The sequence below is a fragment of the Rhinoderma darwinii genome, chromosome 1 (assembly GCF_050947455.1).
Source record: "Rhinoderma darwinii isolate aRhiDar2 chromosome 1, aRhiDar2.hap1, whole genome shotgun sequence".
Taxonomy (NCBI): domain Eukaryota; kingdom Metazoa; phylum Chordata; class Amphibia; order Anura; family Rhinodermatidae; genus Rhinoderma; species Rhinoderma darwinii.
This window is the reverse complement of record NC_134687.1, coordinates 542,684,865-542,697,401: the sequence shown is the minus strand read 5'-3', so window position 1 is coordinate 542,697,401 and position 12,537 is coordinate 542,684,865. Positions and strand designations below refer to the sequence as shown.

Here is a 12,537-nt window from a genome sequence, read left to right as displayed (position 1 = left end):
ACTGCTGGAAGAGCAGGCAAATTTTCTGCAAAAATTTATTCAATATTTCTATGGTGCTGATCATTGTTAATAAATGTCTGCTTTGTCCAATGTCCGATTTTTTTGCGGTGGCTCATAGCAGCGTGACAACCTAGAGATCAGCTCATGCATTGTGAACCACAACTGTCCAAAGCGGACAACTTCCTGAACTAATAATATTGTGTTCTGTGTAACAAAGGCCTCTGCAGTGGTTTCTTTACAGTGGTATGTGTAATATTATATGACAGTTTATACATCCTTTTATCTACAGTGGTTTTAGCTACCACCCACAAGCTTTATTTAGTTCTTGTTCCTGTCTGATTATCACAATCAGTCATGTGGTGCACTTTTATTTTTCAGATCTAAGCTTTATAAAATTAACCATTAATTAACCCACCACATACATGCTGAGATATTGAAAAAGATTAAAATGTTTGTTATAGGTAAAATGGCTGTTTCATACTCCTTTACACTTCTCCTAATTTTTGCTGTAATGGCTCTTTTAACTGTTTAAATTTGATCAAGAATAAATATTAAAGTTGCAAGATCTGTATATATATATATATATATATATATATATATATATATATATATATATATATATATATAGAGAGAGAGAGAGAGAGAGAGAGAGAGAGAGAGAGAGAGATAAGCAGCACCGTGCAAAGGATTCCAACACGGTAATGGGTGCAAGCAGGTAATCCAGATCCGTGGATTATAGTGACAACTTGGGGTAAGTTAGCTCACAGGATCACACGGTTTTTCCCCAGACTGGGAGCCCTGTGTTAATAGATCACACCTTTCTTAAAGGGAATGTGTCGCTAGAATATTTTTTTTTTTTAGTTAAACAGTTAGTGTATAAATGATTAAACATTGTTCTAATTTTTTTAATTTTTTCACGAGTCAGGAAATATTATAAATTAGATTCTAATTTATAACATTTCCCAGTGCTGGTCACTAGATGGAGCAATTCCCAAAATTGCAGCATTGGCATGTGGTAAAGCAACCATATTGCTTTATGCTGCAAAATTTGAGAAAACACACTCGCTCTAGTGAGCTCTCAGAATCCCCCCTCCCTTATCCTGGCTAGTGCCAGGAGAAAGGAGGGGATTGAACGGTCAAACCTCCTACACTGTGTGTCGCCATTTTTTGAGCTAACACACAGTGTAGTAGGTTTACATACAGTAGTAAACACACAGTAAAACACGTACATACACAGAAATAACTTACCTGCTCCTGCCGCCGCCGCTCCCTCCGGTCCGTCCGGTCCGTCTGCTCCCTCCACTCCAAGTGCTTGCATTAGAACACAAGTCCGGAAGCCGCGACCGGAAGAAGTAATCTTACTGTCCGGCCGTGGCTTCCGGTCCACAAGAAAATGGCGCCGGACGTCGCTCGGCCGAAGACCTTCCATTTGGACTGTGTGGGAGCGGCGCATGACACCCGTCCTTTAAAAAGGAGCCTTCACAGGTGGCAGCTAATGAGACACCTAAGGCAGCCCAAGCCCTGGATTGTCCTAAAGACGGAGTGGAACTTCTCTCCCTCTCCAGCAACCCAGACCTTTTCCAGATTTCTTACATAATAAATAAGAGAGGACACTTTCTCCCGTAACATTCCTTTTAAGTATTACATTCTGAGCCCAAATCCTGGCTCTTAGTAGCTACAAAAATGGACAAAAGTATTTGGACACCACACCATTCAATCATTAAATTCAGGTGTTTAATTCAGTCCCATTGCCACAGGTGTATAAAATCCAGCACCTGGCCGTGCAGCCGCCATTACAAACAATTGTGAAAGAACGGGTCGTTCTAAAGAGCTCACTGAATTCCAGCATGGCACTGTAATAGGATGCCACTGCTGTAACAAGTCAGTTTGCGAAATTTCTTTCGTCCTAGATATTACGCGATCAATTGTAAGTGGCATTATTACAAAGTGGAAGCATTTAGGAACCACAGAAACTCAGACACGAAGTGTCAGACAACGTAAAGTTAGGGTGGTGTCGCCGTGTGCTGAAGTGAATAGTTCATAAAAGTCCATACGCTCTGCTGACTCAATAACTGCAGAGTTCAAAACCTCCTCTCGCATTAACCACCGCAAAAGAACTGTGCCAGGAGCTTCATGGCATGGGTTTCCACGGCAAGCAGCTGCATCACCAAGAACAATGCCAAGCGTTAGATGGAGTGGTGTAAAGCAGTGGAAATGTGTTTTGTGGAGTGACAAATCACACTTCTCTATCTGGCAGTCTGATGGACAAGTCTGGGTTTGGTGAATGCCAAGAGAAAGTTACCTGCCTGACTGCATTGTGCCAACTGTAAAGTTTGGTGAAGGAGGGATAATGCAATGGGGTTGTTTTTGAGGGGTTTGACCTAGGCCCCTTAGTTCCAGTGTAGGGGAATCTTATTTCTTCAGAATACCAAGACATTATGGACAATTGTATGCTCCCAACTTTGTGGGAACAGTTTGGGGAAGGTCCTTTTCTGTTCCAGCATGACTGTGCTCCAGTGCAAAGCAAGGTCCATAAAGGCATGATTGGGTTAGTTTGGTGTGGAAGAACTGGGCTGGTCCGCACAGAGCCCTGACCTCAACCCCATCAAACACATTTGGGATAAACTAGAACGGAGATTGCGAGCCAGGCCCTCCTGTTCAACATCAGTGTCTGACCTCACAAAAGCTCTTCTGGATGAATGGCCAAAAATTCACACAGTCACACTCCAAAATCTTGTAAAAAGCTTTCCCAGGAGAGTGAAAGCTGTTTTGCTTTAAAAGAAAGGACCAAAGCCATATTAATGCCTATGGATTTAGAATGGGATGTCATAACAGCTCCCGTAGGAGTAATATAGAGGTGTCCAAATGCTTTTGTCCATATGGTGTGGACATATATATATATATATATATATATACATACACACACACACACACACACACACACACACACACACACACACACACACACACACACACACTAGTCCTTCTCAATGAATTAGAATATCATCAAAAAGTTTATTTATGTCAGTAATTCAATTCAAGAAGTGAAACTCCTATATTATATAGATTCATTACACAGAGTGATCTATTTCCAGCATTTTTTTATTTTAATGTTGATGATTATGGTAACAGTTAATGGAAACCCAAAATTTAGCATCTCAGAAAATTAGAATATTATAAGCCCAATTTCAATAATGATTTTTAATACCGAAATGTTGGCCTACTGAAAAGTATGTCCAGTATATGCCCTCAATACTTGGTCGGAGCTTCTTTTGCATGAATTACTGCATCAATGCGGCGTGGCATGGAGGCGATCAGCCTGTGGCACTGCTGAGGTGTTATGGAAGCCCAGGTTGCTTTGATAGCGGCCTTCACCTCGTCTGCATTGTTGGGTCTGGTGTCTTTCATCTTCCTCTTGACAATACCCCAAAGATTCTCTATAGACTTTAGGTTAGATGAGTTTGCTGGCCAATCAAGCAGAATGATACTGTGGTTATTAAACCAGGTATTGGTGCTTTTGGCAGTGTGGGCAGGTGCCAAGTCCTGCTGGAAAATGACATCAGCAACTCCATAAAGCTTGTCAGCAGAGGGAAGCATAAAGTGCTCTAAAGTTTCCTAGTAGACGGCTGCGCTGACTCTGGACTTGATATAACACAGTGGACCAACACCAGCAGATGATATGGCTTCCCAAACCATCACTGACTGTGGAAACTTCACACTGGACCGCAAGCAACTTGGATTGATGCCTCTCCACTCTTCCCCCAGACTCTGGGACCTTGATTTCCAAATGAAATGCAAAATTTACTTTCATCTGAGAACAGGACTTTAGATCACTGAGGAACAAACCAGTCCTTTTAAAGGCTTAGGAAACCTTTGCCGGTGTTTTGTGTTGATTCGCTGATTAGAGTGCGACACCATGAGTCTACAATCTAAAACTTTTACCCAATATTATAATTTTCTGAGAGACTAAATTTTGGGTTTTCATTAACTGTTTGCCATAATCATCAATATTAAAAGAAAAAAATGCTGACAATAGATCACGATGTGCGTAATGAATTTATATATGTGTTTCACTTTTTGAATTGAATTGCTGAAATAAATTAACTTTTTGATGATATTCTAATTCATTGAGGAGGACTAGTATATATATATATATATATATATATATATATATATATATATACACATACACACACAGTTAGGTCCAGAATTATTTGGACAGTGACACAATCTTCATGATTTGGGCTCTGTATGCCACCACATTGGATTTGAAATGAAATAACTGAGATGCAATTGAAGTGTAGACTTTCAGGTTTAATTCAAGGGATTGAACAAAAATATCCTGTGAAACGTTTAGGAATTCGCAACCATTTTTCTACACAGCCTCCTCATTTCAGGGGCTCAAAGGTAATTAGATAAATTCACATTACCATAAATACAATATATATTTTTTAATACTTTGTAGAGAATCCTTTGCCGGCAATGACTGCCTGAAGTCTGGAACCCATGGACATCACCAAACGCTGGGTTTCCTTCTTTGTGATGCTTTGCCAGGACTTTACTGCAGCCGTCTTCAGTTGTTGCTTGTTTGTGGGTCTTTCTGCCTTAAGTTTTGTCTTAAGCAAGTGAAATGCAGCTCGATCTGGTTGAGCTCTGGTGATTGACTTGGCCATTGCAAAATATTCCACTTCTTTGCCTTAAAAAACTCCTGGGTTGCTTTTGCGGTATGTTTTGGGTCATTGTTCATCTGTACTGTGAAGCGACGTCCAATTAACCTTGCTGCATTTGGTTGAATCTGAGCAGAAATTATATCCCTGAACACTTCAGAATTCATCCGGCTGCTTCTGTCTTCAGTCACATCATTAATAAACACTAGTGATCCAGTGTCTTTGGCAGCCATGCATGCCCATGCCATCACACTGCCTCCACCATGGTTTACAGAGGATGTGGTGTGCTTTGGATCATGAGCCATTACAGGCCTTCTCCATATTTTCTTCCTCCCATCATTCTGGTACAGGTTGATCTTAGTTTCATCTGTCCATAAAATGCTGTTCCAGAACTGGGCGGCTTCTTTACATGTTGTTTGGCAAAGACTAATCTGGCCTTTCTATTTTTGAGGCTGGTTAATGGTTTGCACCTTGTGGTGAACCATCTGTATTTGCTCTCATGAAGTCTTCTCTTTATGGTAGACTTAGATACTGATACACCTACTTCCAGGAGAGTGTTCTTCACTTGGGTAAATGTTGTGAAGGGGTTTTTCTTCACCATGGAAAGAATTCTGTGATCATCCACCACTGTTGTCTTCCGTGGACGTCCAGACCTTTTAGAGTTCATGAGATCACCAGTGCGCTCTTTTTTTCCGAGAATGTACCAAACGCTTGATTTGGCCTCTCCTAACATTTGTGCTATCTCTCTGATGGATTTCTTCATTATTTTTCAGCCTAACGATGGTCTGTTTCACTGAGAGCTCCTTTGACCTCATGTTGTGGGTTCACAGCAACAGTTTCCAAATGCAAATGCCACACCTGGAATCAACTCCAGACCTTTTACCTGCTTAATAGATGATGGATTAATGAGGGAATAGCCCATGCAGCCCATTAAATGGCTTTTCAGATAATTGTCCAATTACCTTTGGTCCCTTGAAAAAGAGGCAGCTACATATTAAAGAGCTGTAATTCCTAAACCCTTCCTCAAATTAGGATGTGAATACCCTAAAATTAAAGCTGAGAGTCTGCACTTTAAGCCCATATTGATTATATAACGGTATATTCTATATATATTGGTAAACAGCTAAAATGCCAAAACTTGTATCACTGTCCAAATAATTCTGGACCTAACTGTATATACCGTATTTTTTGGACTATAAGACGCACCTGACTATAAGACGCACCCAGGTTTTAGACAACAGAAAATAGGAAAACATTTCATATTTTACTTCTTTTACAAAGAAAAAACTATTGGTTAAAAAAAATAAAGATATCTGCTTGCCGCCATAGTATAGGAACCTTGAATAGGTCATCCCAGAGAGTTGTAAGACAAAGTTTATAAACAATAAATACGCAATAAATAAGGTTCCCAATGAAGGACAGCAAGCAGAGATCTTGAAAACTGAGGAATTGATTTTTATTCTAAAAGAGAACCTTTATCAGATAAAACTGACACACCAACATCCCACGTGCAGCAAGTGTAGTAGCGGATATCAGAACTGCTCAGTTCCAAACCTGATATATTAGGGCATTGCTCATGATGCATATACCCGACGTACGCAACCACAAAACATCACCATTTCTGTTTGTCTTCTGTTTTAAATAAAGATGTATTATTATTGAAGAATAAAAAAAACTTGTTCTTCCACTCTGTGCGCCGTTGACATGTGAGGAGCGTCTGTGCGCCTAATGACGTATTGGCGGAGGGCGGAGTTGGCGAGAGGCGCTTGCGGCCCCGCCCCCTGCACCGTCAGTTCGGTGTGTGGCGCCCCCTCTGCTGCCGACGGTCAGACAGTGACAGGGAGGTGGCCAGAGTGCAGACGGCTGGGTGTGCAGCCACCGGGCTGACAGGCCGCGAGTCTCGTAGAAGGCACAGAGTAGCATTCACCCGTTCGCTTCCGTCGCCGGGCTGCTGTTAGTGGTGCTCGGGATGTCAGCGACTTATGGCTCGCTGGGGCTGATGACAGGAGGCGGGGAAGCGGCGACGCTGCCCACAAGTGCCCCGCTGCTGTCACAGCCTCAGGAGAGCTTTTCCCCGTTACCGCCGCTGCCAATAGCCTTCGAAGGCTTGGGGCTGGGCCCTGTGGAAGAAGCGGACTCCCTGGACGGACCCGAGTATGAAGAGGAGGAGATGGAGATCCCTCTTAGTGCGCCCCCTACCAACCAGTAAGTAACCCCGTGTAATACCAATCTGCAGTGGGTGATCATGCCAGGGCCAATGCTGCTCTCCGGGGTGTTGGTGTCTGTTCTTGTCTTCTCTCGGGCACACCCTACCTCCCTCCACACCCCGCACTGTCCTCCCATGCTTCCCTGCAGCCGCCTCACACCCTGCTCTACTAGTCCAGGGATGGAGAACACCCCCAGCATTCCTCAAGGAGTAGTGAATGCTGAGCCTTGTAGTCACAACAGTTGCAGGGTGTGTTGAAGCTGGGCACTGATGCTGGCTATTGATGTGTTTGGCCAGTGTTTGTAAGCTGGAGTACCAGTCATCTGAGGGGCACAAGACCTGGCACATGAAATATGTTGTATTAATGGATGGTTTATACATTTTCTTGACTGGTACATGGAATCTGGACGTGTCAGTCCTTTCACATCAGTAGATGGGTTTATAACTTGTCTTCTGTGTTATGTAACTGTAAAGAATAGGGCACACCGGCGACGAAAGCTACCGGCTCGTCCAATTCCCCGGGTTACAATGATGCACGGTCCTTTGTATGGCACAATAATAATTTTTGCCCGATGGAACTGCCCTATCAGTCATGAGTTGTGATGACGATGGTGCTCGCATTTCTTTCCACTCTTGATCTAAACAGATGAGTTATTTGCTGACCTCAGATTTTCCCCGCTGGTTATAGTATCTGATTGAAAAACTGATGGACTGATCTCTAATCTGTTGTCCATCAACTAATGGGGAAGGGGACAGGCCGTGATGAATACGTTTTTCAGCAGGGAATTGGAGAAGCTGCGCTTGTACTGTGATGAATCGATTGTTTTAGCAGGTTTTCCCCCCAGACATTGTCATGTCATTTGAATGTACTTTCAAGGTCTGATCTGTGAGATTCTGACCAATGCCTAAAGCACTTTCTACTTGTTTCCCTGCCACTCTGGTCCTAAATCTTGGACCCCCACTGATCAGACATTGATGACATAACCTAGAAGGCAGGGTTATTACCAACATAAACATTTGACATATCCATGGGTGATCCCATTCTGGAGATAGAGGTGGGTACCAGCTCTGGGGCACACATCTATCAGACATATATGGCATAGCCTGTCGATATGCCAGGAATGTTTACATTTGGAATAGCCCTTTAACCCGTTAGTGACCGCCAATACGTCTTTTCACGGCGGCCACTAATGGGCTTTATTCTGATGCATAAGCCTTTTTACGGCGCTGCATCAGAATAAATAAACAGAGCAGGGAGCCGTTAAATCTCCCTGCTCTCAGAGGGAGCGGAGGGCTGGGGGCGTCCCTGCTCGAACGTGTGAGATCGATATTAGTATCAATCTCACCCGTTTAACCCCTCAGATGCAGCGCTCAATAGCGAGCACCGCATCGGAGTGGTTTTGGAGAGAGGGAGGGAGCTCCCTCTCTCTCCCACCGACACCCGGCGATAAAATCGCCGAGTGTCTGTGACACCGATGGCAGCCGGGGGCCTAATAAAGGCCCCCAGGTCTGCCTGTAGTGAATGCCTGCTAGGTCATGTCGGTGAATTCCGTAAAAAATAAAATAACAAACGATGGAACAATTGCTGTTTTCTGTAAATCCTGACTTAAAAAAAAGTGTGATAAAAAGTGATCAAAAAGTCGCATCTACTCCAAAATGATACCAATAAAAGCCCTCCTACAACTGCATCGGCGGAACAATAAAAAAGTTATATCTATACAAATTTGGTGGTATTGCAATCGTAACAACCCGCTGAGTAAAGTTATTGTGTTATTTATACCACACGGTAAACGGCGTAGATTTGGGACGCAAAAAAGAGTGGCAAGAGTTCTGTTTTTTTTTTCTATCCCCCCCCCAAAAAAAAGTTCATCAATAAATAATATGTACCACAAAATGGTGCTATTAAAAAATACAACTTTTCCCCGCAAAAAACAAGACCTTATACAGCTATGTCGACGCAAAAATAAAAAAGTTCTATTTCTTGGAATTTGACTATGGAAAAAACATAAAAAATACCTTGATCATTAAGGGGTTAAAGAGGACCTGTCACCTCTCCTGTTATGTCTGTTTTAGTAAATACTTGTATTTCCCGTGAACTAATTCTGGAGCATCTTTTCGGAGAACTCTGCGTTGTTCCGTTCCTCTGGTATTTCTCTCAAAAATGTATGAATAAATTGACAACTGGGTGTTCGCATTTCCCTTGTCAAAGGGTCGTGTCCCTACACATTCTCACTCGGTCAGCACTGATTGGACAACCAGTTGTCAATTTATTCATATACTAGCTGTGCCCGCGACTTCAAACGCGCAGACCACTAAAAAAACGTACCCATCCCGTTTTTTATAAGTATACTCCTAGCCTGGGACTATACTCCGAACAAAGTGAAAAAAAAAACAAAGACCATAAACAAACTTCAATTAAAAATAGTTTTCTTTCAGTAGTCCGGTTCACTACGACAACGCTTCCCTGTAAACAGTGTTAGCAGTAGAACCACCAGGGATGTGGGCATAAAGATTGGTGGAGTCGCTAACATTGGAGAGAGCCACACAGAGCTGGCCATGTGCAAAGCAGGTGACACTGAGGTCCACGCCCGCAATGCACAGTGTTTGGCCCTGCGCTTTGTTGATGATCATAGCGTAACATTAGCTGACAGGAAACTGTACACGTTTAAAACTGAAGGGAAAATTAGTTGGAATGAGGGGGATTCAGGGTATAAAAACGCTATCACCTGCGCCGCATCCTGTTAAAATCTCAGCTTCTATCGGTATAACGTTGTGCCACAGACTTGAGCTCTTTAGGCAGGCTCTAATTTAATCTGCCCTCGTTCCTCATGGTATGACTGGCAAAGTCTGTCTAATATCGCCACACAAAAACATTCATACCACCCATGGGCTGGTCATTTTGTTTAATATCTCGCAAGGTTCCATCTACTGCTTGTACCGGTTCACGGTTTGCCATAGTGCACTCGTCCCATATTACTAAGCAGCAATCGCGTAGAACCCTTGCTTTTCAATATCGTCAACCTTTCGCAATTTGGCAAAAGAAGTATGTCCTCGCACTGTATGAAGAAGTAAGCGTAAGTAATAACATCCGGAGTTGTTTGGATGCACCGTATAGACTCTTCCAATGACATGTTCTTTTAAAATGCCTGGCTCGCCATTCACAGCTGTTCCACGTCTTCTACGGCACCTTGCTGCTTATTATAAGTATAATATGACGGAACTTCGTTTATAACAGTGTTTTTGCAAAATCATCTGTTTCACAAAGTTGAAAGTATGCCAGCAAAGTGGTTTGTCTCGGTTTTCCTAACCGCTCTGCCACATTTTCAGGGTTGAAGTACACCCGCTGCCCGCCTTCAAGGTGAACATCAAGATGCACCACTGGCGGATATCTCTCGTGAATGTGGAAGCTCAAAATGCGCCACACCGCCTCAGAAGAGCTTCTATATCGGCCAGGATGGAACCTAGTGACTTTGTCATATTCATTATTTCTCAACGCAAATGTGGCCTGGTCACTAACCTTGTTGACGTATTTACATATATATTTGATGGCTTTGACGCTGTTACATATTTCGACGTTGATGTGAGCTGGAAATGTTCTTGATTACACCAGTGAATAGGGTACAACCCATCGATTGTCCAAAATAATTTCTTGACCACGTAACCTGACTGTAGCTGTGAAACCGTCTTGTAGAGGTGATCTTCGACGATACAACGGATACCCACTACATCGTTTGCTCTAGTAGCGCTCTAGGGTATCTTTTAGAGCAATGACCCTCCTGCTTGCTAGGAGGGTTTCTATTTAAAGCGCCGCATGGCCCATGAACCATGTGCGTCTTTACAATCTCGTGAAATATCGGATCCTCGTTCCGGTCAGGAATTTCAGCACTTATGACGGTGTCAACAGTATCGTGACATTTTTTCTTGCGGCCACAGGAGAATGTGGGCGTCTGGCAAGCCACGCTTTAGCCACTCCACGCTGTACATGAAACGAAGAGCTGAACCGAGCTGTTTTGTGATCAGGTCGTTCATCAACTCTAATTTTAAGTAGAGAACTCTGTCTATAATATCATGCCTATCATAAGACGCCTGTCCCGTGAGATGTTCTTCGGAAATTTCGTACCACTTTGGATTAGTTGTAATCGTTATGAAAAGGTCAGGTCGGACGTAGCAGAAAGCATATTCATGTAACGCGGACCACCGGTAAAACTGGATGGCAGGATAAGTAATCGCCCTAAGTTTTCCACGTTGTTATCTTGTTGCATGGTGTCTCGCAGATGCACGTAATCTTCAGCGCGTAAACGCGTCTGGTTAGTGCGTATCTACACTAAATGCTCCATCTCTATTTTCGCATACATGTCCTCAATAAATTGGCTGAACATTGAAATCCTTGCAAATAGATAAACGATTACGCCTTATCTGCAGCAGGTATGAATACAATTGCTGGGCTGATATATTTTTATGAAGATTTGTTACCCTAGTAGTAGGATTAACTTGGTAGAGTCCAAAATTGCACCCATCTTCGCCGTGGCAATAAATTAAAGGATATTGCAAGGCATCGTAAATTGTGTGTTTCAAAAATGCGTTGCAGGCGATAATCGTGAGTGCGCAACACAATGTCACGCCTATCGCACTGCTGATCAACTAAAACCCTAAAACCACTGTAACTTCAGCTGTGACGGGTGTTCTATCTGGCGCGGTGTTCAGCAACAGGACGTCTATCTGCGCTGACGATCATTTTGGAATCATTGCTTTGCCCCTGCTGTATAGACTGTAATGCAGCATGAAACTATGCACGTGTGGATTCACCTGATGCAGCATGTTTTGAAGTTGATATACAAGGTTACTATTTAGTTCTGATTTCTGATATTGGCCTGTTCATTGTAATCTGATCAGAAATAAAGCTGAAGACATTTTGGCTCCTCTTGTGGTAGCAAAGACCCGATGAGATTGTAAACTTGACCTTGCACCTTGAAGGTTGGCATGAATGGTCCCTCTGTAATTAGTATTTGCCCCAAAAGATGTTGTTTGGAATGCGCTGTTATATAAACGGATACTGTCTTAGGCCTCATGCACACAAACATGCTTTTTCGGCCGCAATTCCCCCGAAAATCCACCGGAGAATTGCAGCCCCATTCATTTCTATGGGGCCATGCACACGACTGTAGTTTTTACGGTCTGTGCATGGCCTAGGAGCCCGCACCGCAGAAAGAACGTCAAGTCTTATGCCCGTGTTCTGCGGTCGAGACTCATTGAAAATAATGGCCGCGGCCAAGTGCATGGCCCGCAATTTGCGGGCGGCTCGCGGCTGATAGTCCGCTGCTGGCCGACCTAAAAATCACGGCCGTGCACATGGCTACGGTCGTGTGCATGAGGCCTTAGAAGTGTTTTGATTGTGAATGGTCACCATTTAAAAGTTGCTTAAAACCCTCTACGTGTTTTTGGACATCAGTTTATAGATTTTTTTACTTTTCGGTAATTGCTTCCTCTGCACCATATTCTTTTCTGGGCCAGTACAAACTCTGCCCCCTCTACTTCCTAGTCACGAGTAATTCTGAAACCAGAAGTGCAAAAATTCCTTGTCCTCTTCAAAATTTAGTTTTTGCTTTTGTGGTACTTCTGGTTTCTTAACTTTTTTTTTTAGAGACAAAGCTGTTCATGAGATAG

General features: G+C 43.1%; 1 protein-coding gene across 2 annotated transcripts in view; it reads left to right on the top strand.

Moving 5' to 3' along the window:
- Positions 1–6,362: 6,362 nt before the first annotated feature.
- RASA1 (RAS p21 protein activator 1) overlaps positions 6,363–12,537 on the top strand; it is a 92,509-nt gene continuing 86,334 nt past the window's right edge. The window contains exon 1 of one of the 2 annotated variants that reach the window (XM_075837550.1): positions 6,363–6,872. In XM_075837550.1, the coding sequence (XP_075693665.1) occupies positions 6,637–6,872 (236 nt within the window). In that variant the 5' untranslated portion in view covers positions 6,363–6,636. The remainder of the gene's footprint in view (positions 6,873–12,537) is intronic. The other variant, XM_075837559.1, reaches the window with a different exon arrangement.